Consider the following 27304-nt stretch of genomic DNA (forward strand, 5'->3'; position numbering starts at 1 on the left):
GAAACCCAGTGTCCCCTTTCCTGTCCTGCATGAGAAAGTAACCCTACACAGTTCCATAAGGATAATTGGTGAGTGCCTCCCTCTGATTATTTGGATGAAGTTGGAACCCATTATGTGGGGAAATATCTTCTATCTTCATTTCAAAGAGAATGTTTCCTTATTTTTTTTCCTCCACCAACTTTCTTTACTTTCCTTGTCTCTTGAAGGCATTGGCTGCTTGAAGGAGTCTGGTTTCAGAGATGTGTTGGCTCCCCTTTGGTACTTTGTGGCTATTTTGCTATATGAGTGTTGACAACATAGATGGGCTATTTGATTGAGTTTGGGGGAGGCCAAGGAGGGAACTATTAAGTTGAAGCTAATGCTGTGCTCGTCTGGCATTGTCACATGTGCATTTCCAGCAAGATGTCACTGGATAGCTATTGGGGCTGAGGCCTCTGCTTATTTTCATGCTGCCTATCTTCAGGGCATTGAAACTTAATTATGACTCCCCTAATGCTGCCTTGGTTCAGACCACGTAACACTAAAGAATAGAGAGAAGCTAGAATCTTCCTGGCCTTTGTGGAGATGTTTCTGCAGTAAAAGTATGGCTGTCCACTTCTAACTGACTAGGGAGTAGTCAATGACATCTTAAGGATCTGTTTTCAGCCATCCCAGTTCTTTCAGAGATTTTATAAAAAGGCTTATTTTCTAATCTTGCTCTCCTCACTCCTGGGTAATGCTGGTATGTTTCTGATCTTCATCTTTTGGATTTTATTCTTCTGTATTTAAACGTGGTTTTGAGCCTTCAATTGGGTCAACTGCAGGTATCTGGAATACCTCAGGAGCAGCATGGTGGCAAGTACAACTCCCTATAAAATATGGGATTACTGCTATGATCCACCTGAACAAATACTGTACCTCATTTTAATCTTGGTTCCATGAGATGCAAGTGCAAAGTGCCATCAGCATCTGCTTGCTTCTCCCAACCTAACTGTGATGCACCAAGCTGCACATGGTCCTAGCTCCAAGTAATGCCTTCCAGCAGCTGTTGTCCCACCTCCGAGTTTTTCTCATCAGCTATTCGAGCAAATTACAGCATCTCAGATAGACATTGAATTCTAAACCATGTACCAGGCTTGCTTGTTCCAACTGCTCAATCCAGTAAGGAGGTTTCACAAAGAGATGTCCTCGCGTTCAGCTGACGTCCCCCTCCAAGGTAATCAAACGGTTCAGTGTATGCCAGAGTTCTCCCTTCTGGCATCTGTTTTCTCCTTTTGTCACAAATTCACCTTGTATGTCGGTCCTGAGTCTTATCCTATTACAAATAAGAACATGAGATCTAGGGTTTTTGTACCATGAAGGAGAATGGTTTGAAGATGTATCTTGTGTACCGAGAAAAGATGCTGCCTTGACTCTACTGGTGAATAATGTGAACAGATGTACTTATTGACACTAGTGAGTTATATCCAACTGGTAATGAGTAATGTAAATAATTTATCAGACAGTTTTTCTAAGTTTCCAGTTAACCCGATCAGGTTTGTTTACAGTATATAAAATTAATTTTCTTTCACTTTTAATATTCAAATATTTCTATAATAAACACCTGATAGTACAAAATCAATTTCACAGCTATATTTAATGTCAGCATAATTTTGGTGATTTTTCAGAAATAGTTCATGTTGAGTGCCTTTTTATATTAGTACTTGTTTTGCTGTGGGAGAAAACAGCAGTTTGAATATATTCATTTTTTTATTTTCAGTCTTTGAACATAAATTATATAAATTTTGTATGTGATAGTATTGCAGTTCAAAGCAATTTCAGAATGAATGCAAGGTATTTAAAGCGTAACTTTGCTGTCTTTTGTTTAACAGGGTTATGCGAGTGTACAGCACGCAGACCAGGCGGGTTGCCTTTAATGTTAGCAAGATGTCATCTGGTTGTGAAGGGGAGGTAAGTTATGCTGTAAGAGAGGTATTTGATGAGAGGTGGTCCTTCAATAAATTCGTCATGTAGAGTCCTGCTAATGATGGCTAATCCTTCAACAATGTGCGAGGTACGCAGGCCAGCGTTAACCTTTCTTTCCCACATGCCCCTCTGTGAGGCTACGTGGCTCCCTGTGAGATTACTGGCAGTGAGCTGACTGTTGTGGCAGTGTGAGTGAGGTACCTGTTTTATTTCCTGGTCTCACTGCAGTAAAACAGCAATGATTTGAACACCATCAGTCCTATTATAAAGCCGTACATTCTGTCATTATTGGAAGTAGAATAGCTAAAATTTCCGCGGGTGGTTTTCCACTCTCCCAGTGTAACTGCGGCAGACATTCCAGAGAATTTGATGTTAATATCTAGTTCTCCGGGGCTTCTGCCAAAGTTATGCCAGGAGATTGGAGAACGCCTGTGGAAATTCTACCTCTTGGTGTTTCTCTGCAGCGCCCACCACTGAGTCAAGAGGTTGTGAGTCCCACTCTAGAGACTTGAATCCAAACATCCAGGCTGTCTCTTTAGTGCAGTACTGAGAGAGTGCCGCACTGTTGCGGTGCTGTCTTTTGGAGAGATGTTAAACGGAGGCCCTGTCCGCTCTCGCAGGTGGATGTAAATGATCCCATGGTGCTATTTCAAAGACCAGGGGAGTTATTCTCAATGTCCTGGCCAATATTTATCCCTCAATCAACATCACTAAAACAATTAGAATCATAGAATGGTTACAACGCAGAAGGTGGCGATTCAGCCCCTTCGTGTCTGTGCCGACTCTCTGTGAGAGCAGCTCAGCTAGTCCCACTCCTCTGCCTTTTCCCCTTGGCCCAGCAATTTTTCTCTCTTCAGATAATTACCTAATTCCCTTTTGCAAGCCTCAATTGAATCTGCCATCACCACACTCGCAGGCAGTGCATTCCAGATCCTAATCACTCGCTGCTTAAAGATTTTTCTCATGTTGCCTCTGATGCGTTTGCCAATCACTTTAAATCAGTGACCTCTGGTTCTTGACCCTTCGGCCAATGGGAACAGTTTCTCCCTATCTACTATGTCCAGACCCCTCTTGATTTTGAACACCTCGATGAAGTATCCTCTAAACCTTCCCTTTTCCAAGGAGAACAGCCCCAGCTTTGCCCATCCAGCCACACAACTAAAGTCTTTCACCCCCGGAACCATTCTTGTAAATCTTTTCTGCACCTTCTCTAAAGCCTGCACATTCTTCCTGAAGTGTGGTGCCCAGAATTGGACACACTATTCCAATTGAGGCCGAAGCAGTGTTTAATAAGGTTCACCATAATTTCCTAACTTTTGTACTCTATGCTTCTATTGATAAAGCCCGTATGGGAGTTCTCCTCAGTGTCCTAGCCAGTATTTATCCCTCAGTCAACATCACTAAAACCACATTGTCACGTTGCTGTTTGTGGGAGCTTGCTGTGTGTAAATTGGCTACAATGTTTCCTACATTACAACAGTGACTACACTTGAAAAATATTTTGGGACGTGCTGAAAGGTGCTTTATAAATGCAAGCCTTTTCGTTTATTTCATGAAGGCGACTGAAAAGCCTGTTTTTGGGATTATTTGAATGCTGCACGACCTGCTTTTTGCCACTGGAATCACTATTAACAATTATGTGACTGTGGTGACCTCTTGTGGCAGAAAGCTGGAACTGGAGCACTGTTGCATTGAATGGAACCTTCTGATGAGTTTTTGGGCCTGAACAAATTTATGTAATCTGGTCCTGGGACATTCTTTGTACTGAGGAAGCACTGCACTGTCAGGATAGGATTTGAGGGAGTGGGGGGAGAACAAAGGGAAGATTTGTGATAGGGTGGAAGACTGCAAAGATTAAATAAAGAGTTGGTGGTGCAGAGCCGAAAGCAAAAAGGAGGGAAAAACGAATGTAAAAGCGAAACCTGTATTTAAAAAAAAAAGGCAGCAATGGGGCCAGAGGTTATGGTCTGAAATTGTTGAACTCAATATTGAATCTGGAATGCTGCAAAATGCAGGAAAAATGAGGTGCTGTTCCATTCTCCCATTTTCTCTGTCTCTGTCGCATCTGTTCTTCCATACCAGCAATTCTGATATGTCTTCCTTGTTCCTCAACCGAAGAATTCCATCAACGGTTGTTAATAGGGTCCTCAACCGTATCTGTCCCATTTTCTGCATTTCTGCTCTCACCCTTTCTCCTCCCTCCCAGAACCATGATAGGGTTTCCCTTGTCCTCACCTGGCCAGTCTCCATATTCAACAGAGTATCCTCCGCTGATTCCACCACCAAAGACATCTTCCCCCTCCCCTTTCAGCATTCCGATGGGACCGTTACCTTCGTGACACACTGATCCACTCCTCAATTACCTCCAAAACCCCATCCCCTTCCTATGGTACCTTCCCGTGCAAGCACATGAGATGCCCTTTTACCTCCTTCCTTCTGACCATCCAAGGCCCCAAGCACTCCTTCCTGGTGAAATACCAATTTACATGTACTTCTCTCAATCTAGTACCCTGTATTCACTGCTGTACACTGGGGACACCAAACACAGATTGGGTGACCACTTTGCGGAACACCTCCGTTCAGTCCGCAAGTATGACGCTGAGTTTCCGGTGACCTGACATTTTAACTCTTCACCTTGCTCTTACGATGACATCTTTGACCTTGGTCTATTGCGGTGTTCCAATGAAACTCAATGCAACGTCGAGAAACAGCACCTCATCTTTCAATTAGATGCTTTACAGCCTTCTGGTCTCAACATTGAGTTCAGGAATTTCAGATAGTAATCACTACCCCCAAATTGGTTTCCTTTTCTTGGCATGTTTCGGTCTTTATCATGCTTTTCTCTTGTTTTTGCTTTTGGGTGACAGCTGTTCAACATTCTGCCATTCACACCTCCTCCAGATACATCTTTTGTTTCTTTATTTGTCCCATTACCACTCCCTTTGGCCCTGCACCACCAACTCTTTTGTCATTTAATCTCTCCTACCCTCGACCCTATCACAGACCTTCCCTTTAGTTCTTTGTCCCACCCTCCACCCTTTCACTTGCTTAAAACCTATTACATTTCTAACTTTTCACAGATCTGACAAAAGGTTATCGACCTGAAACGTTAACTCTGCTTCTCTCTCCACATATGCTGCCTGACCTGCTGAGTATTTCTGGCATTTTCTGTTGTAACTTTGTGTTGTGATTGTGTTATGACATCTTTACAACAATGTTAAGTGCTGAGGCACTTTATTTTAATGGGATGTTTTTGTTTGAATTTGTTTGCCTTTGGCCACTCCCTTGTAGTGAAGATTCCAGCACAGCAATGTTTCTAAGCTAGGAGCAACCCCTCTGGTACTGTACCTCAATGGCTATTCTTTGCACATGGGCATGAACATTAATGTGAGCAGGTGTCTCAAACCGTACCGGTTAGTGTATTGTAGCCCCTCCAGGGGTCATTCAGTAGGGACCACAAATTCACCGTGTTATTTTTATTTAAAAAAAAATTTCTTCTCTGCTTCATTTCTTCCCGAGTGAAGCCCAATTTTAGCACCTCAAGTGAAACTGACTTACTGGGTACAATCCGGAGATTTGACCAGGATATTTCCCACCCTTTTTGCTGAGTGTCACGCCGGGTTATGTATTTACTTATGTAATCGCAGATGTATGTTTTTATTAACAATTCATTGTTCCTCCTATTTAAAACTACATAAATGTGCCCCTCGGCAGTACTGTTCCATGTGATGAGGGTCACCCGGTTAACTAGCAATGCCAAAGGCTAAGAATAACAAAGAACGAAGAACAAAGAAAATTTCAGCACAGGAACAGGCCCTTCGGCCCTCCAAGCCTGCGCCGATCCAGATCCTCTATCTAAACATGTCGCCTATTTTCTAAGGGTCTGTATCTCTTCCTGCCCATTCATGTATCTGTCTAGATACATCTTAAAAGACGCCATCGTGCCCGCATCTACCACCTCCGCTGGCAACGCGTTCCAGGCACCCACTACCCTCTGCGTAAAGAACGTTCCACGCATATCCCCCCTAAACTTTTCCCCTTTCACTTTGAACTCGTGACCCCTAGTAATTGAATCCCCCACTCTGGGGAAAAAGCCTCTTGCTATCCACCCTGTCTATACCTCTCATGATTTTGTACACCTCAATCAGGTACCCCCTCAACCTCCGTCTTTCTAATGAAAATAATCCTAATCTACTCAACCTCTCTTCATAGCTAGCGCCCTCCATACCAGGCAACATCCTGGTGAACCTCCTCTGCACCCTCTCCAAAGCATCCACATCCTTTTGGTAATGTGGCGACCAGAACTGCACGCAGTATTCCAAATGTGGCCGAACCAAAGTCTTATACAACTGTAACATGACCTGCCAACTCTTGTACTCAATACCCCGTCCGATGAAGGAAAGCATGCCGTATGCCTTCTTGACCACTCTATTTACCTGCGTTGTCACCTTCAGGGAACAATGGACCTGAACACCCAAATCTCTCTGTACATCAATTTTCCCCAGGACTTTTCCATTTACTGTATAGTTCACTCTTGAATTGGATCTTCCAAAATGCATCACCTCGCATTTGCCCTGATTGAACTCCATCTGCCATTTCTCTGCCCAACTCTCCAATCTATCTATATTCTGCTGTATTCTCTGACAGTCCCCTTCACTATCTGCTACTCCACCAATCTTAGTGTCGTCTGCAAACTTGCTAATCAGTCCACCTATACTTTCCTCCAAATCATTAATGTATATCACAAACAACAGTGGTCCCAGCACGGATCCCTGTGGAACACCACTGGTCACACGTCTCCATTTTGAGAAACTCCCTTCTACTGCTACTCTCTGTCTCCTGTTGCCCAGCCAGTTCTTTATCCATCTAGCTAGTACACCTTGGACCCCATGCGCCTTCACTTTCTCCATCAGCCTGCCATGGGGAACCTTATCAAACGCCTTACTGAAGTCCATGTATATGACATCGACAGCCCTTCCCTCATCAATCAACTTTGTCACTTCCTCAAAGAATTCTATTAAGTTGGTAAGACATGACCTTCCCTGCACAAAACCATGTTGCCTATCACTGATAAACCCATTTTCTTCCAAATGGGAATAGATCCTATCCCTCAGTATCTTCTCCAGCAGCTTCCCTACCACTGACGTCAGGCTCACCGGTCTATAATTACCTGGATTATCCCTGCTACCCTTCTTAAACAAGGGGACAACATTAGCAATTCTCCAGTCCTCCGGGACCTCACCCGGAGGCAGACTTTTGCCTCTTGTGAAGGGCCTTGGACATCTTTCTACGTCATAGGCGCTATACAAATGAAGTGTCTACTATATTGGCTTTGTCATTCATTGAAATCGAGGTGATAATGGTTATGGATTAAAAGCCACATTGAAGATTTTTGTTTTGTGCAGTCGCTGTATCAAAATACCTGTCAATCCAGCCCCGTGGTAGGCTCCACTACCTCCTCATGCCCCAGAGAACTGACTTCAAGATCCTTGTCCTCATTTTCACGTTCCACTGTGTCCTTGTTCGTCGCTACCATTCTGATCTTCTCCTATACTGGTTTATTTCATGTTTCCTGCTCCGTTCACTCCCTCAGCTTCAGCTACTGTGACCCCACCCTCTGGAAGACTTTCCTCAATTGTCCAGGACTAGCTGGAGCAGTGCAGCTCGTGACATGTGCTGTGAATTTTTTTTTTTTTTAACCTCACCTTTCAGATTTGTATTATTTTTGTGGTGCAAAATTGCTGGAAATGCAGTGGGCATCTGGGACCTTCTAAACGCTGGGTCAAAGCGTTTATCTTAAATCAAATTTAGTGATCGAGGGAGAAACAGGAATGATGGAAAGAAGGAGAGAGGAAAAGAGAGATTGAATTGAGAGAAGAAAAATAGAGAGAAAGGAACAGTAAGCAATCTTTTTTTAATTACTTCCTAAGCAATTTACTACCTGCAGGAGTGAGACTCTTTGGTTTTAATTGCTCCTTCTCTGGGACTCCAAGGTTCTGTGGCAGTGTAGGGACATTAATCGCCCATTTACAGGGTTCTTGCAATATGGAATAACCAGCCTAAATGGAACAAGATTCATTCGTGGGTACAGCTCACATGCTGTAATTTCTTGACACTCATGGGAGGTTCGACTACGAGCTCCAGTTTGTGCAAGGCGAATGGCAGAGTGAAGCAACTTGTCCATTATTGTGTGGTCATTCACAAGTCATGGCTTATCTCTTTCTGTCCACAAATTGCTGTTTTTACGCATTCATAATGGCAGCACCTTCGACCCGCCACTCTTTTTCTAGCAATTTATGGACCGTTATCTCTGACTTGCCACCTTGCTCCCTGCCTTCAAAAGAATGGTCAAAGTCCTCCTTTTTGACCATGCTTTTGACCCCCCCCCCTCCTTAACCCTTTCTCTGTTCTGCTTGCTATTCACTTGTTATCCACTGTGCTTTAAGTGAATCTTTGTAAGTGAGAGGCGCTATGCAAATATAAGAAGTTGATTATTGGAAAGAAGTTACTTCAGGATTGTTCAGTTGCTAGAATTAGAGTTCATTCATTCATATTTTGTTGTTTTGGACTAATGACAGACCAAAAGCTATCGAATGTTTCATGACGATGGCATGAAATCGTTCTTCCGCCGACTCACCTTCACACCAGATGGTTCTTTGCTTCTCATTCCAGGTAAGCAGTTCTGCGGCGTTTATTCATGCTTTGTGGAGTCATGGAAGAGCTGTTATTTCTAGGATGTATGAGAAATGCTCAAGCAACTGTTGCAAAACTAGTAACGGTACTTATAGATCTTTTATGTTCAGTGTTTAATTCCATGTTCTTTTGTTCCATCATGGAGTTGAAGAGCTTTCCTTGATGGGCCAGTGATTAAATGCACCCATTGGTGTGGTATTGAGACATAGAGACTTGGAAAGTCCTGGTTTCAGTCTCACCCTGGCTAGTGCCGAGGTACCTGATCTCAGCCAAGGCAGCAGGACTGGGTGTATATTCGCATTCGAGGATAAGAGGAGAAAAGTAAGCCAGGACTTTTATTCCTAGCAGCTCTTGAATGACCTGTCTGGGAGGCTGCATGCTTGTGGACTTTGGGTCGTGACCGATACGGATTCCCCTCCACAGAGTCGACTGGCCCAGAGACTTTCACTTCTTAGAGCCACGCATGAAGTTTGCACACCTGGTCACGGTATGGGCGGGCTGCTTGTGGCTGTGCAGCTGTACCCCTGTGTAAATCAATTCCTTCAGGAGAGAAGGGAAGAAAGTTGGGAGGTGGAGAAAGGAAAATACTTGTTGAGGTTAAAGGGAATCTGCAGTGGGTGTTGCAACTGATTCCGCTTTGAGGAACTATCTTGCTCAAAATGGACTTTGGCTGACTTTCCAGTGTTGTCTGCAGAGTAGTAGCTGCAAGCTGCTGGTACGTCATCCTGCAGTCATTCCGAGGGGGAACAACATGGGGCAGTGTTATTTTTAAACAGTCACCAAATGTTGTAGAGTACTTAATCACCAATAACTATAAATGCTGTATTGGAGCATTAAAAAAAAACTGCTGTGAATTATAAAGCAGTTTTATTTACAGGTGCCCGACAAAGGTACAAATCATTTCTAAACCATAAGCAGCATTCGGTAGCTTATCAAATGCTCAAAAGAGCAGCTGACTCAGGCTCCCTTAAAGCTCCTGTCTCACCCAGTACCGGCTTATACTCCCAAGCTTCCCTACAGCATTTCTACAGCCTGATGTTTCAGTCACATGACTACAATGATGCAATCTAAGTTCCTGTATGGAAGGTCTGCAGCTTGTGTTACAGAACTTATAACAACCAGCAGATGGTAACACTCTCCTCTTGGCTTGTAATGGCTGATGAGAGTGCTGTAGGCAACAAAACAAGATGTGTATTTCAAACTTCTAAGACAACAGGCATAGCATAAAAAGATGCCAGTAAAGCATTGTGTCCTGTTAATCACTGGAATCTCAATGCTTCGGTGATAAAGGATACATTTTCTCTTCAGCGACTTGGGTGAAGTGTTAGCAAACATCTTGAGAGAGTTGATGAATGTTGGTTATGGTGCCAGCAGGTTAGAAAGCAGCTACAGAGTACTCAAATTCAAGAATGCAGATAAATCTAATCCTAGCAATGACAGACTCGTCAGTTTAAAATCAGCATCTGGTAAAATAATAGAATTGATTATCAGGAACAAGTGTGAGGAGTACCTGTATTGAGAATAATCTGATAAATGCACGGCAACATGGCTTTAAAAAGGAAGATCTTCTTTAACTGATCTTGATTTTTTTATGTGGAAGTGGCATCCTAAGTAGACATTGGAAGCTAAAGGCATGGAATATTCAGACTTTGGAAAGTAATTGATGATGAGGTTATTACTGAAAGTGAGAGCAGTGAGAATTTGAGGTAAAACCTGGGAGTGGATGTGGAATTGGCTGAAGAAGGAAAGAAGTGGATACTTGATAAGGGAGTGGTGTCAGAGTAAGGAGAAGTATTTAATGGAGTATCCGAGGATTGGTGTTTATGCCCTGACTGTTCCTAATTGTTAAACGCTGATTTAGACTGAGCAGCCCAATGTACACTGGTCAAGTTCACATGATAGGGCTGCTGTTGAAGGATGAAGCAGCCAGGAACCTACAAAAGAAGTAATGTAGAATCAGCAATTGGATAAATTAGTGACAGATAAAAGTCAGAACAGGTAAGTGTGAAATACAATCAATTCTTCCTCCAGGTTTTTTTGTTGTGCATGGCCTGTTCATTTCAATGGGTGGTACCTTTTAATTCTTTTGCTCACACTCGCATTATTTTAGACAGAACAACTTTGTGAGTAGCCTGTGTCGTACCTTCCGGGTTGCTGTGCATCTGTGCAGAGAGAATGTTGGATACAGCGCATTGATGGGAAAATAGACACTATGTGGATGATCTATATATAGCTAAAGTTAAAACAGAAAGAGATCTGAGTGTGATGGATGTTAAATTGCTGTGGAGCAGCCTTAAACAAAATTAATAGATTGTTGAATCTTGTGTCACTAGGAATAAATTAGAAGCAATCACAATAAAACTGTGCCGTGTCATGATTACCTTGAGTATTTTGTTTAGTGTTGGCCAACAAGACGTGAAAGAAACATTCAAATAATGGAGGCAGCTGTAAAGCTGATGTCAATTGAATTACTGTATGAGCTAAGAGTGGAGAAACTAGGGCTCCTCAGCCTTGAATGAAATTAACTGAGAAAAGACCTTGTCGAAGCATAGAAGATATTAACTGGCACAGATAAACTGAATCTGGAGCAATAATTCAAGGTATGTCAGGTTACTAGAACAAAGGGTCATGGGTTAAGGCTATTGAAAGGAATGATGCCAGGAATACCACCTTATTAATCAGAGTAAGTTCAACGTAAGGAAATGAGAGAGAGAGCAGGAGTAGACTGTATAGCCCCTCGAATCTGGTCCGCCATTCAATATGATCATGGCTGATCATCTGCCTCAACTCCACTTTCTCGCTTGATTCCCTGAGAGACCACAGATATGTCCATTTCAATCTTAACTATACTCAACGATGAAGCATCCGCAACCCTCTGGGGTAGAGAATTCCAAAGATTCACAAACCTTTGAGTGAAGAAGTTTCTCGTGATCGGAGTCCTAAATGATCGTCTCCTCATCCTGGGACTGCCCTCATGTTCTACGTTCCTGAGCCAGAGGAAGCAACCTCTCAGTGTAAAACCTGTCAAGCACCTTCAGCATCTTGTATGTTTCAATGCGATCACCTTTAATTCTTTTAAACTCTAGAGAGTATAGGCCCAATTTACTAAACCTCTCATCATAGAACAATCCTCTCATCTCAGGCACCAGTCTATGAACGTTCGCTGCACCGCCTCCAATGCAAGTATATCCTTCCTTTAACATGGAGGCCAAAACCGCACACAGTACTCCAATTGTGGTCTCGCCAAAGCCCTGTACAACTGTAGCAAGACTTCCTTATTCTTGCAATAAAGGTCAGCATGTCATTTGCTTTCCTAATTGCTTGCTGTGCCTGCGTGCTGATTTTGTGTTCCTTGTACGAGCACACCCAAGTTTGAACATCAACATTTAGAAGTTTTGCACTTTTTATAAAAAAAAAAAAATCTGCTTTTCTGTTCTTACAACCTAAGTGAATAACCTCATTTTCCCACATTATAGTCAATCTGCCACTTTGTTACCCATTCACTTAACCTGTCTATATCTCTTTGTGGCCTGTTTGTATCCTCACAGCTTACATTCTCACCTGGCTTTGTAGCGTCAGCAAATTTAGATATATTACTCTCGATATCTTGGTCATTAATATAGATTGTAACTAGCTGAGGCCCCAGCACTTATCCTTGTTCCACTCCACTAGTTACAGCCTGCCAAATTGAAAATGCCCCGTTTATCCCTACTCTCTGCTTCCTGTCAGTTAACTAATCCTTTATCCATGCTAATATATTGCCCCCAACACCATGCGCCCTTATCTTGCGTATTAGCATTTTATGTTGCACCTTAGGTTAATGGGGACAAAAATCTTGGTCTCAGCTGGGGAATAGAGATTATGGGATAGATATTCTTATGCATTGGTGCTGTCTTTCAGGTGCAGAACTGGCGCAAAACATAGCAATTAGGCAGTGGAATGGCCTACGCCTAATCTGCGCAGACATTAGTTCCACTTCTAAATTCAGGGCCCATTTTTAGGCATCCAAGGTAGATGCCTAAAGCCAGCATTAAGTTCTTTGAAGATGTAAATTATGAACTTAATACCTTTTAAAGAACCCATTTTCAAAATTATTGTGATGAGCGGGGCAGGCATTGGACCCCACCCCTCCGACTCCGTGGTGTTGCAGTCAGTCTTCGCTGTTGTCATTTCCCAAGCCCCCCTTCAGGGCCTTACCTGAGGGTGTCTGTCAGAGTCACAATGACCTGACGTTGAGCTACCTGTTGGGGTTGGTGGGATGCATTTTGGGAGGGGGGTTGGTGCTTGCAAGGCTTGAGTATGCCTTGGAGAATCTGGCGTGAAAGGCAACCATTCTCATTTCTGTAAAGTGGGGACTTCCACAAATCCCATAGTCTGATCTCCGTGTCTGATTCTCTGACATCATAGAGTGAGGCTTGGTACAGGGATTGAAGCCTTGCAAGATCTACTGCCGTCTGTGTTTGAATAAGGTTTCTTACAGTGCTGTAAGAGGAGTTGTGTCTGAGTTTACTGGCTTGTTGCTTTTTTCTCTGTATGTTTTCCATTTTTGCTCAAAAGTGGGAACTATTTTGAATATGTGAAAATTTTCTTCGTTCCAGTTGTACGAAACAAAATTTTGCTTATTTTTATGCCCTTAATAAAATTTAGTTTTAGAAGTTTGAGATGATGGACAGGCTTGTTCAAAAATCCTGATTTCTATCATTCCAAGACTGCACTGTACATTACTGCACTCGCCCTCTGTTAAGAGTTTAGTGTCAAACTATAGCAGCATGTAGCAAAACTCTGCTGCACATTATCCAAGTGGGTCATGTTCACAAATCAATCACAGATCATTCATCCTCAAACACACAAAGGGGAAGGGCAGCTGTGTACCGTGAAGTACAGCAATGGGAGCAACATGCGATGGTGCTTTCTCTTCAGACAACTACCATGCCACAAGTGGAATGGATAACCATTCCACAAGATTGTGTGAAAATGCTGCTGAAGGCAGACCTTCTACTAGGGCAGGCAGACTGTCCTGTGCGAACATTTCTGCAAACCCATGTAAAAATGGTGAGGGCTGTACCTCTTGCGCACCCATAGAGAAACTTCTGATCAATATTTAGCAGAGGAAGAGGAGGTACAATGGGAGCTTGCAGTCAAAAATGGATGTGTCATTATTAATGAAACAGGTGATATAGGATGTAGAAATTTTCTTGACATTCTAGCTGCCTCTGCAGCAATAGAAAGACCCCGAGAAGGATGAGCCATCTGTGGCTAACTAAGGAAGTTAAGAATGGTATGGAAAGAAAAGGCATACAATGCTGCAAAGATTAGTGGTAAGTCAGAAGATTGAGAAAATGTTAGAAACCAGCAAAAGATGACTAAAACAAAAAGGAGAAATTACAGTATGAGAGTAAACTAGCAAGAAAAAAAAAGACTGAGAGCTTCGACAAATATTTTAAAAGGAAGAGAATAGCTAAAGTAAATGTTGGTCCCTTAGAGGATGAGATTGGGGAATTAATAATGGGAAACAAGGAAATGGCAGAGACTTTGACAAGTATTTTGTATCTGTCTTCATGGTAGAGGACACGGATAGCATCCCAGTAATAGTAGAAAATCAAGGGGCAAAAGGGAGGGAGGAACTTAAAACAACCATTATCACTTAAGGAAAAGGTACTAGGAACATAGGAGCAGGAGTAGGCCATTCAGCCCATCGGGCCTGTATTGACATCATCGATCAATATGATCTTGGCTGATCATCCATTTCAATGCCCTTTTCCCACACTGGGACTAAAGGCTGACAATTTCCCTGGACCTGATGGCCTGCATCCTAGACTCTTAAAAGAAGTGGCTGCAGAGATAGTGGATGCATTGGTTGTAATCTTCCAAAATTCCCTAGACTCTGGAAAAGTCCCAGCAGTTTGGAAAACTGCAAATGTAATGCCCCTATTCAAGAAAGAGGGAGATGGAAAGCAGGAATCAATAGGCCAGTTATCCTAACATCTCTCATTGGGATAATGCTGGAATCCATTTTTATTAAGGAAGTAGTAGCAGGACATTTAGAAAATCACAATACATTCATGCAGTCAACATGGTTTTATGAAAGGGAAGCCATGTTTAACAAATTTGTTTGAATTCTTGTAGGATGTAATAAGGAGGGTGGATAAAGGGAAACCAGTAGATGCAGTGTATTTGGATTTCCAAAAGGCATTTGATAAGGTGCCACATAAAAGGTTACTGCACAAGTTAAGAGCTCATGGTGTTGGGGTAATATATTAGCATGGGTAGAGGATTGGCTAACTAAGAGGGAGTCGGAATAAATGGGGCATTTTCAAGTTAGCACATTAACTAGTGGAATGCCACAAGGATCAGTGCTGGGGCCTCAAGTATTTACAATCTAAATTAATGATTTGGATGAAGGGACAGCATGTATTGTAGCCAAATTTGCAGACGATACAAAGATAGGTGGGAAAGCAAGTTGTGAGGAGGCCATAGTCTGCAAAGGGATATAGGTAGGTTAAATGAGTGGGTGTAAACATTAGTATAATGTAGGAAAATGTGAGGTTATCCACTTGGTAGGCAGAATAGAAAAGCAAAACATTTAAATGGAGAGATACTACCGATTGCTGCAGTAGAGAGGGATCTGGGTGTCTTTGTACAGGGATCACAAGTTGGCATGCTGGTACAGTAAGTAATTAGTAAGGCAAATGGAATGTTGGCCTTTATTGCAAGAGGGATGGAATATAAAAGTAGGGCAGTCTTGCTATAACTACAGGGTGTTGGTGAGACCACACTCTGAGTGTTGTGTACAGTTTTGATATCCTTATTTAAGAAGGGATATACTTGCATCGGAGGCAGTTCAGAGAAGGTTCACTAGGTTGATTCCTGGGATGAATGGGGTTATCTTATGGGGAAAGGTTGAGCAGGCTGGACCTATACTAATTGGAGGTTAGAAGAATGAGAGGCGATCTTAGTGAAACAAAGAAGATTCTGAGAGGGCTTAACAGGGTAGATGCTGAGAAGATGTTTCTGCTCTTGGGGGAATCTAGAACTTGAGGGCACAGTTTCAGAATAAGGGGTCTCCCATTTAAGATGGCGATGAGGAGGAATTTCTTCGCTGGTCATTAATCTTTGGAATTTTCTACCCCAGAGAAAAGTAGGAGCTGGGTCATTGTCTAACTCAGCCTTGAATATATTCAAAGAAGTTGGGGGTTATGGGGGGCAGGCAGGAAAGTGGTGTTGAGGTCACGATTAGATCAGCCATGATCTTATTGAATGGCGGAGCAGGCTCAGGGGACTGATTGGTTACTGCTGCTCCTATTTCTTATGATCGTATGTTCTGAACATTGGATGTGTAGGTCGATCTTTCCTAAGATAGGAGTTTTTATCGACTATTATGCACAACACTTAAACAGGTCATTCATATTTTATTGAAATAATAAATATCACTTAGTGGAATGGTTTATGATACAGACAATACTTCATAAATAAAGGAAAACAAATTTTGATGCTCAGTTTCAAATTAGTTAGTGTTGCACATATCATGGACCCTGTTGCTGCTCTTGAGAAATCTGTCTGGGTAATCTCAAAATGTTTGGAAGATGTTTACACTGCCAAGCATTACCAATTCTGCTGATGTAGAGTAGAGCTTCAAAATACAAAAAAAAAGTCAGGAGAAGGACCCTCTCCAAGGACAGCACTGGAATGTTGGTGTTCCTTTGTTTCAATGCCAGACAAAAATACGCTGGTCTTTCATGGGAATAGAATGTGCATTTGGACTAAGCACAAAAAGCTGTCGGGGGAAAAAAGTGGCTGTGTGTTTAAAATTGAAATAATTACAGTTTACGCTATTATTTGATTACAGTAATGGTTGAGTTAATGCTTGATTGTCTTCATAGTTGAAATGATTTTTAAAATAAAAATTGCTGCTGTTACACTTTGTGTTAATATATTTAGAATACCCAGGAATGTGCCACTGAAATTGGATAGACCAACCGCAGAATTTAGTTTGACTTATTGCTTTGAGATACCCCAAAATTCTAGGAACATTGAGTAGATGAAGAATTCAACATTTCACAATACCACATAGTAAGTGGTGCATTTCTGAATTACAGGCTGAGTTAGGGCGCAGGATAGGTGCAGTGTGCAAAACTGCTTCTCCTTCGTCAGTGCAATGCACCCTAACTCAGCCTGTAATTCAGAAATGCACCACTTACTATGTGGTATTGTGAAATGTTGAATTCTTCATGTATGTCTGGAATGGGATTTCAGCTGAAAGAACCATCTTCTACCCCAACCTACTGTTCCACCTAGAACCTGACATAGTGTGTTTAATTCTTGTTGGCGGGATGTAGCTTACAGGTGCACTAGTATCTGCTGCTGTTCCAGCTGCCTAGCGACTCTGGAGCTTTAATTTATGAAAATAATTTGTGCATAATGGACGGTAATCCCCTCATAATGTCTCCGTGATATATGCGTTACTAATATTTATGTACGGCCACTAATTGAAAAGTAATTTTGCAGCAATCAACAAACAAAGACTATCTTCTGCTTTGCTTAACTGGTTGGTGCTCCAGGATGGTGAAATAGCTGCTCTGGAATAAATACACAGCAGCCAATCTGATCAGCAGTAGAATTGAGTAATGCCGTTGCGATTAAAATTACAAAAAGTTTGGCACCATTTTGAATTTGATGAGTTTTTCTGGAACGTAACGTTAATGCTTGGAAGTGGGTAGAAGAGAAGAGAATGCCAAATTAAAACAATGGGGCAGTTTGTTTCTTACAATAATGAGTTTGTCTATCAAATCTGCTTTAATGAATTTGTTTTTTGTACTTGTCAGCTTTCTTCATCCATGTTAACATTGTCCAATATTTCAAAGCACGCTGGTTATTTTACGCAAATTTTTCTGTTCATTAGAATGATTCGGGAACAAATCTGCAATTTCACATTTACTGTTTGAGTTAACTTTTGAAATAGAAACAAAGTGCTGGATATACACAGAATAAAGATGGGTTAACTTTTCTGGTGAGACCTGGCTCTGATAAACAGACCTGACTGAAAAGTTTGCCCCTCCCTCTTCCAGATGCCTGAGACCTGTGTGTTTCCAACATTCTCTGTTTGGCTTTCCGCAGAGCCTTCTCACTGATTTTCCACTTCCTCTTTCAGCTGGCTGTGTTGAAGCTGGAGAGAATGTTACTAACACAACGTATGTATTTTCCAGAAAAAATTTGAAAAGGTAAGTGCTTGCTTTATTATTACAATGTTGAATGTTTGCTTGAAAATTTGAGGTAACTTCACAAATGCATGTCTTTTATTTGAAGGCCGGTAGCCCATCTGCCTTGTCCTGCTAAGGCCACTCTGGCTGTTCGTTGCTGCCCAGTATTTTTTGAACTAAGGCAACATAAAGTAGAAGGTAAGCCTGATAAAGCAGTTGACAGTATCTGATTGTCAGCTATAATTGTGATGAGTTTAATGTTTCTTTCCTTGATTGCCTCCTTTATCAATTTTCTCTGTCCTGTTGCAGCCTGTAATTCTCATTAGCGGTCTATTATTTCATGTGTAAGCCTAGACAAGAGGCATTGCTAGGTTATTCAATGGGATGGGCAACAAATGCTGGCCTTGCCAGCGACGCCCACATCCCATGAAAAAAATAAAAGATAACATTGCGATTGGGAATATTCGTCAAGGGCATCAAACAAGTCCTTAAGCTCTTCATAACTCCTCGTCAGGGAACAGTCTGAGGTTTTCTCCCCAGTCTTTGCCCAGAGGTTAATGATGCCAAAGTTTGAGCTGTCTTGCATCAATATCAGTTTGGATTATATTGGCATTTACATTCCCGACTTCCCATCAGGATCCACAAAAGCTACTGAGTGAATGTATTAAACTGTACCAATTAGCAAAGAAGTCAGACAACAAAGTCATGAACTAATAATTGTTGATCAACTTTAATGTCATAATCAGCAGCATTTACACATTGAGTATGCAAAAATTAGCAGATAGGGTGAGTTGACAAAATAAGAGGTTGCAAAGGCAGTTCTGAACTTTGAACTTCTCTCTCTCTCTCTCACATGCTCACACACTCTTAGGTAGTTTTTGAATCTTGTCTACTTTATCTATTAGAATAATTAATATTGTTCTACCCCACCCCAAAAAATTATAACCCAAATTTTTTTTATGTTTAGATGATTCACCTAACAAAATGAACACATTCAAGTTGTCATATCGACTGGTGTTTGCCGTAGCCTCTGAAGATTCCATACTCTTGTATGACACACAACAAACAATACCCTTTGGCTATATCTCAAACATCCATTATCACACCCTGAGTGATATAACATGGTAAGGAAAGGTTTACAATGGAAGCTTTCTGTTGGCAATTGCTTGGAATTTTCCATTTTGTTCATACTGCTTTTGAATCCCAGCCTACTAACTTCAAGGGACCACAAGATGTGCTTTGCATTAATAAGGATTTTAAGACCATAAAATCTTATCCATTGCTAATACCAAACCTTCCATCCTTCCATTACAGCATTAAATGAGGGTAGTATCCTGGCCTCAGTCAGCCTTCTCGGCCAGTTGTCCATCGCCCTCTGTAATGATCTATTTCTTGGTATCTGTCCCACTCTGCCCTTCACCACTTTGTCATTTTGTTCTGCTGTATCTGAGTATGATTACTGTTACAACACGACCGCTCAAGACAAAGCCCCCAATCAAAATATATAATTCTGATTGCAGTGGGAGCAACGCACTGTCAATTCAGTCCCGTCACTCCACAGATTGCCTAACATATCACTTTAAACTTTACAAATTAAAGAAAACCACAGCCAAATTGAACTATCTATTAACCCCCAGAATGAGGCGAACCAAACCAGGTGTCTTTAGATCAACAAATTAACTTTGTTTATTAAAAAACTAAATTCTTAAACACTACCAAGATAAAAATATTTAGAAAAATTAGAGTCCTTACAGATTACGCTTCCCGATGAACAATCCTCTGATTAAAGTCCACTCGCAATCTTCCTGGGTCCGGTGAGGAAAGGAAAACAGTCAGACATTCGAAGTTTCAAACTTCTCTTTTTCCCAGCGATGACCACAGCAGATCGACGACTCGCAACCACTTTCAATAGAATCAATCTGCCTTTAGAATTTTGAGGGATGAACAATAGTCACAGTTTAAATTAAGAGATCTCTGTTCCATTCATGCTGGCCCAGCTGTCTGTTTCTGTTAGAACAGTCTGTCTCAACAAAAAGCCAGTTTAAAAGTTAATCGCAACATTGTATATCTATCCTCAATCTCTGAGTGGCCATATCCAAGGCAACCAGGATGCACCTTCTGAAGCTGGTTGGTTCCCCCTCTATATGGTTGTATCCAACGGCAACCCAAATGCACCTTCTCGGTAACCCCTGAGGCTTGCTTGTTTTTAAAGCAGTCCTGATCCTTTGCTGTCTTGAAGATACATGGCATATTTCCCCCCCAAAAAGCAGTATCATGACATTACGGGTTATCTTTATCTCATTTAAGAAACATATACCTTTGTAAGATCCCCCTACAATGTCTTTTTTTGAAACTTGATATACCTTTCTCTTTATTAGATGTAAACCTGTGTCTACCTCTCTTTGTCGCTCAGTGATAAAGTGCTTATTGATGGCTGTCCTAGACTTAGCTTTTACAACCTTGAGCTTGTGCGCCCTTGTCCTGCTGCCCTGGTATATTTGAAAATACTGCTTAGGCGTTACTTTATCTTGACAAATGTCATCTGTCTCTAAGATCTCCTCTTAGATGTTGCTTAGTGTTGAGAAGAGACAAAAGGAAGTGGTCTGATATTGGAAAATGGTTAAAGAATGAGCTGGTTGTGTATTTCCTGATATTGAGGTGAATTGTTTTTGTGGATTCTATCGCTCACGTGTTGATTATTTTGCCAACCATAGATATTTAATGTTATGAGATAATAAAGGAAGCTACTGCTTTTCTTAAAGAGAAAAGTTAGCCAGGCAAACTTATGACCACAAATTGGAATATAATTCCTACCTACTGGAAACGTTCATAAGATTTTTCATCAAAATCGTAGCTTAAAATTGATTATTGTTTGGAAATAGCCTTTCATTCAAGTTCGAATATTTCCCCACACCCCACCTTTGGTTTACTAGCCTTTTATCTTCCAACCTACATCAGACAGGCGCCCATCCTCCACTGTAAAGGTGCAGGTAACCTACTTCCAGGCTCTATTATTTATCACTTACTATGTAAGCATTGGTCTTAGATGATTTGTCTGTAGGCTTTTAGTTACTGTGTTTCTGTCCATAAGGTATGTGGCTCCCGTGAAGGTGCAGCCAAAGGTTGGAACTGGCCTCATTCGGCTGTGGTGAGCACAAACCCTGTGTCCTACCACCTTTATTAGTTCAACAGTTTGACCCAGTATCGGACAGAGTTTCCCATGGAAATGTCCATGAAGCATGAGAGTTTAGAGTGAAGTTTATTAATGAATTTTAGGATCAAATGGAAATTGCTCTTAAGAGTTAATTTTAAGTAATTAATTTGGCCAGGGATATTTGTGAGAATATTTTTTGTATTTAACTGAGAGTTGAATATATACTTTTTAGTGAAGTTCCTGTGGAATTTTATTTAAACCTCTAAGCAGTTATGCTGGCTTTAAACTGAGAACATTCCTGTTTTTCTCCCACTTTGTTGAATTTTGTACATTTAAACAGACAGTTCCGGAGGAAAGTTGCTGAAATTCTTGCTGACGTGTCTTTCACATTTTTTTAAATAGGTCAAGAGATGGGACTTTCCTCACTATATCGTCCACAGACGGGTACTGCTCCTTTGTCACGTTCGAGAAAGATGAATTAGGTATACCTTTGAAAGAAAAGCCAGTGCTCTCCATGCAGATTCCTAGCATTTCAGAGAAAAAACTGAAGAAGGGTCAATCAAACAGGATGACAGCTGTAACCCCAAAACTGGCAGAGTGCAACACTCCCATCAGGAATGTGGATCAAAATGACTCCGCTACCCCGACTTGGCTGAAAACACCCAGTGCAGCAGTAGTCCCTGCTAAAGAGTCCCCCAGTACTCCTCTCGCTACCAAAGCTTCTCCAACCTTGTTGGACACAACACCTCTCCAGGCTGTTGCTCAGGGCAGCAAAGCCTCTCAGCCCAGGAGGATCACCTTGAGTACTTTGGAGGCCTGGAGCAAACCCAGCAGCACCCCGGTGCCCAGGTAAAGTTAAACCTCAGGTTGACAATTAATCATAGCATTGTCCTGCCGGTTACTTCCCTCAACTTTTTTTTTTCTACTTCCTGTTGGTGTCAACTGATTGAAAAAGCCTCTGGAGATTTCTGTTCTTTGAACAGAATATGAACCTAAATGTTGGACTACAATTTATATCTACTCACCTTCGTGGGAGGAGGGGCAAGGCCAGACGCTTGACAGACAGTACAGTTCTGCTACTCCTCTATATGATTCACGACAGGTGCTGGTACAATAGGATTCTAAGATTTCTTGCCTACTTCCTATAGCCTAGGAAGGGGAAGTTACCAAAAATGTGATCGTTTAGGTGAGTAAATATATTATCAGGTCTATTTGAATTTAGTTTTACAATTGGGTGGTAATATACCTGCTATACACTCCCATCGCCCATGTGCAATGTTGCTGCTGATGGGAGAAGATTGCCTGGAAGCACCCAATCCCAGTCTAAGACTGCACCCACCACTATCGAGCTTTGAAATGGAATGGGTGCCTACTGGCACTTTGATCAGCTCTGCACCACACGCACTGTGCAAACGGAGCCAGGGAGATCATGTTTAATGCAAATGGAGCCGGGGACACCATGCCGATGGGACATGATGATGCAAGGAGGTATGCTAACGGGCTGTGGGACAGCTGAATGTAGCATTGTAGTGCTGTGAAATGCCTGTGACCCCATGTCTTATTTCTTGGAGGACAAACTGAAGAAAGGAAGCTGTGAAGAACAATTTCAATTTCGAAGATAGTGTGCATATTTTGTGATGGTCGGCTGGGTATCCCATGCTTTGTACTTCTGGAGAGTTTCAGTAAAAAGCCTTAAGCTCGTCACCATAAATCCTCGTCAAGGAGTGGTCTGGGGTTTTCTGCCCAGTTTGTGCCCAGGAGTTAATGATGCCAAAGTTTGAACTGTCTTGCATCAATACCAGTTCGGATTATATTAGCATTTACAGTCCTGATTTCCTATAAGGGTAAATATAAGCTACTGAGTGAATGTATTAACCTGTGCCATTATCAAAGAAGTCAGACAGTGCAGTCTTGAGCTAACAGTTGTTTATTACCCTTAGAGTCACAGCAGCATTTAAACGTTAAGTGTGCAAAATAATTAGAAAATAGAATGGTTGCAGCACAGGAGGAGTCCATTCAGCCCGTCATGTCCATACTGTGTCTCTGCAAGACGAACTCACCCAGTCCAATTCTCCCTCCCTTTCCTTGTAGCCCTGCAAATGTTCTTCAGATGATTATCCACTTCTCTTTCGAAGGCCACAATTGAATCTGCCCCTCTCGGTCAGTGCATTCCAGATCCTAACCACTCGCTACGTGAAGAAGTTTTTCCTCATGTTGTCTTTAGGTCTTCTGCCAGTCACTGTAAATCGGTGTGCTCTGATTCTTGACCCGTATGCCAACAGGAACAGCTCATGATTTTGAACTCCCTTCAAATATTCTCTTCTCCAAGGAGAAAAGCCCCAGCTTCTCCAATCTATCCACGTAACTGAAGTTCCTAATCCCTGAGCTATTCTGGTGAAACTTGGCTGGACCCTCTCTAATGCTTTCCCATCCTCCCTAAAATGTGGTGCCCAGAATTGGACGCAATACTCCTATTGAGGGCTAATGAGCGTTTTATCCAGGCTCATCATAACTTCCTTGCTTTTGTTCTCTAAGCCCCTATTTATAAAGCCCTGTATCTCCTATGCCTTATTAACTGCTTTTTCAACCTATCCTGCCACCTTCCAATGATTTGTACACATATACTCCCCCAGGCTCCTCTGCTCCTGCACCCCTTTTAGAATTGTACCCTTTTTTATTTTATATTGCCTCTCATTCTTCTTACCAAAATGAATCGCTTCATACATTAAACTTCATCTGCCACTTGCTTGCCCATTCCACCAGCCTTTCTGTGTCCTCTTGAAGTTTGTCACTATCCTCCTCACAGTCCACAATACTTTCAAGTTTTGTGTCATCTGCAGATTTTGAAATTGTGCTCTGTATACCCGAGTCTGTGTCACTAGTACATATCAGGAAAGGCAGGGGTCTGAACACCAACCCTTGGGTAACCCCACTACATAATTTCCTTCCGTCTGGAGGAAAACAACTGTTCACCACTACTATAATAAAAGCAAATTACTGCGGATGCTGTAAATCTGAAATAAAAACAAGGAATGCTGGAACCACTCAGCAGGTCTGGCAGCATCTGTGGAAAGAGAATTTGCTAGTTCCGAAGAAGGGTTACTGACTCGAAACGTTAACTCTGCTTCTCTTTCCACAGATGCTGCCAGACCTGCTGAGTGGTTCCAGCATTTCTTGTTTTTGTTCACCACAACTCTCTGTTTCCTGTCACTCAGCCAATTTTGTATTCATGCTACCACTGTCCTGTTTATTCCATGGGCTCTAACTTTGCTGACAAGCCTGTTATGTGACACTTTAATGCCATTTGGAAGTTCATGTACACCACATTAACTGCACAACCGTTATCAACCCTCTCTGTTACCTCATCTAAAAACTCTAGAAAGTTAGTTAAATATAATTTGCCCTTAACAAATCCTTGCTGACTTTCCTTAATTAATCCCCATTTATCCAAGTGACAATTTTGTCCCGAATTATCGTTTCTAAAAGCTTTCCCTGTATTTGCTGGGCTTATCCTAACATTTGCAATTCTCCAGTCCTCGGGCATCACCCCTGTATCTGAGGAGGATTGGAAGATTATGGCCATTGCCTCTGCAATTTCCGCCCTTGCTTCCCTTAATATCCTTGGATGCATCTCATCCATTCCTAGTGACTTTTCAACTTTAAGTACTGACAGCCTATCTAATACCTCTTCCTCTTTATCAATTTTTAGTCCATTCAATGTCTGAACTATCTCCTCTTTCAGTATGACTTGTGCAGCATCTTCTTTGGTTACTTAGTACCTCAGCACTGCCTCCATGTTTAAATTGCCTTTTAGGTTCCTAACTGGCTTCACTCCTCCTTTTACCACCCTTTTACTATTTATATGCTCATAGAAGGCTTTTTGATTCATTTTTAGTTAGCTGCCAGTCTCTTTTCATACTCTCTTTTTGCTTCTCATTTGTTTTTTCACTTCTACTCTTTACCTTTATTTAGTGTGGTTCTCAATTGTATTATCCACTTGACAGCTGTCCTATGCACCTTTTTGCTTCATCTTGCTCTATCTCTTTTGTCATCCAGGAAGCTCTGGATTTGTTTGCCCTACTTTTCCCCCCTTGTAGGAATGTACCTTGGCTGTACCTGAGCCATCTCTTTAAAGTCAGCCAGTTGTTCTGTTACAGTTTTGCCTGCCTATCTTTGATCCCAATTTACCTGGGCCAGAGCCATTCTCATCTCATTGAAGTTAGCCCTCTCCCAATTAATTATTTACTCTGGATAGCTCCTTTTCCATAACCTAAACTTAACCTAAGCCATATGATACTGCGATCACTGTCACCTAAGTGTTCCCCTACTGACACTTGATCCACTTGACCCAGCTTATACCCCAGACTCAGATCCAGCAATGGCTCCTCCTCCTTTGGACTGGAAACATACTGATATGGAAAGTTCTCCTGAAGGCACTTTAGAAACTCTTCCCCCTCTCTGCCATTTACACTATTACTATCCTAGTCTATATTAAGATAATAGAAGTCCCCCAATTATAACTACTCTATAATTTCCTTGCAAATTTGTTCCTCTATATCCTTCCCACTAGTTGGTGGTCTATAGAATACCCCCAGCAATCTAATAGTACCTCTATTGTTTCTTAGCTCGAACCAAATAGATTCTGTTCTTGACCCCTGTAGATATCCTCTCTCTTCAGCACTGCAATGTTTACCTTAATCAGTGCTGCTATCCCCTCCTCCTTTCTTTTCTTCCCTGACTTTCCTGAGCACCTTGTCATGAATATTTAGTACCCAGTCCTGCCTTTTTGGATCCAGGTATCTGTTATCACCACAGCAACATACCTTGTACACCTGCAGCTCACCAGCCTTATTTACTACACTGCGCATTCATAAACATGCACAGTATCACCAAATTGTGACCTTATTACATTCCCTCTTACTCTGACGCCACTTAATACCTTATTGTTTCCTAGTCTAGCGCTATCTGTCTCTCTCCGTTCTCTCTGCAGCTTGCTTTTCCTCTCTGATATTACCTCCCGGTTCCCACACCACTGCCAAGTTATTTTAAACCCTCCCCAATAGCACCAGCAAATTGCCCCACAAGGACATTTGTCCCAGCTCTGCTCCGGTGCAACCCGTCTGGCCTGTGCAGGTCCTATCTTCTTCAGAACCTGTTCCAAAATATCAGGAATCTGAAGCCCTTCCTCCTGCACTATGCATTCATCTGCTGTCTCCTGTTTCTATACTCAATTGCAGGTGGTACCGGGAGTAATCTGGAGATTACTACCCTTGAGGTCCTACTTGCTCGTTTCTTTCCTAGCTCCCTAAACTCTGCCTGCAGGACCTCATCCCTCTTTCCACCTATGTCATTGGTACCAATATGGACCATGACTACTGGCTGCTCATCTCTCTGGCAGCCAGTACTGGCTACTGGCAGCACATTGGCGGCCTGTCTTTACATGCTGCTGACTTGAAGTTGATGAAAAAGAAAAATCGAGCAGAGTGTGAAACAGCTGCCGATACACTCTTGTGTGACTGCCCAGGATGAATTTCACCCCATATGCTTGTAATTAGGAATGTTTTCCAAACTTGTATCTACTGATCCTTATGTGGAAGCTGCGAAGAGGAGTTTTGGGCTTGAGGTTGTTGAGTGTATTTTGTGATGATCTGCCCCGGTATCTATCCCGTGCTTTGTATGTGTAGGTACTTTCAGTGACAAGCTATATGGCTCTTTCCTAGGCGAATCTCACTGACTCCTGTGAACTCAAGTTCCTCCCGTGTGACATCTACGCCACCAGCAACCCAAGCAGAAAAAATAACAAATAGTGAGTATGTGATTCCCTTTGGTCATCAAGTAAGCGAATGAAAAGTAGAGTTTAACACAATTGATGAAAGCCAGAGGTGACTATAAGAGGCCATTGGTAAAGGTGTGTTGGTAAATACCAATGGGAGCTGGTTTCTTTTAGACTCGGATAGCTCCTGAGCATGGAGGTCACACTTATTTCTATTACCATTCGTGTCTGAGGACCGACGTCATTCGCATTCCAAGTTCTATGACTTTTTTCTTTATTCACTTGCTATTTTCTATATTTGAAGAAAATATAGCCAGTCCAGTCAGATGCTAATTTTATGAGTCAGAAAGAAGGACCACTCATGACCTGCTGGCTGGTTTGCTGGTATATGACCACTATGGTATAGTTTATGAAAATAAGGGTGATGTTCCAGAGTAGGAATCATAGGTTTTTTTAAAAATCAAATACTTTTAGAAAACACATCAGCTATCTCCAGGTTCAATCCCTGGTGTATGCTGCTGAGTTGTTCTCCACTAAGACGGT

The 27304-nt window shown here is 42.0% G+C and overlaps 1 protein-coding gene across 2 annotated transcripts in view; it reads left to right on the plus strand.

Moving 5' to 3' along the window:
• chaf1b (chromatin assembly factor 1, subunit B) overlaps positions 1-27304 on the plus strand; it is a 38337-nt gene that overhangs the window by 9804 nt on the left and 1229 nt on the right. For both annotated transcript variants that reach the window (XM_068041148.1, XM_068041149.1), the window contains exons 7-13: positions 1851-1929; positions 8523-8616; positions 17786-17855; positions 17941-18032; positions 18802-18958; positions 21391-21837; positions 26709-26794. In XM_068041148.1, the coding sequence (XP_067897249.1) occupies positions 1851-1929; positions 8523-8616; positions 17786-17855; positions 17941-18032; positions 18802-18958; positions 21391-21837; positions 26709-26794 (1025 nt within the window). The remainder of the gene's footprint in view (positions 1-1850; positions 1930-8522; positions 8617-17785; positions 17856-17940; positions 18033-18801; positions 18959-21390; positions 21838-26708; positions 26795-27304) is intronic.

This window comes from Heterodontus francisci, chromosome 10 (genome assembly GCF_036365525.1).
Source record: "Heterodontus francisci isolate sHetFra1 chromosome 10, sHetFra1.hap1, whole genome shotgun sequence".
Classification (NCBI taxonomy): domain Eukaryota; kingdom Metazoa; phylum Chordata; class Chondrichthyes; order Heterodontiformes; family Heterodontidae; genus Heterodontus; species Heterodontus francisci.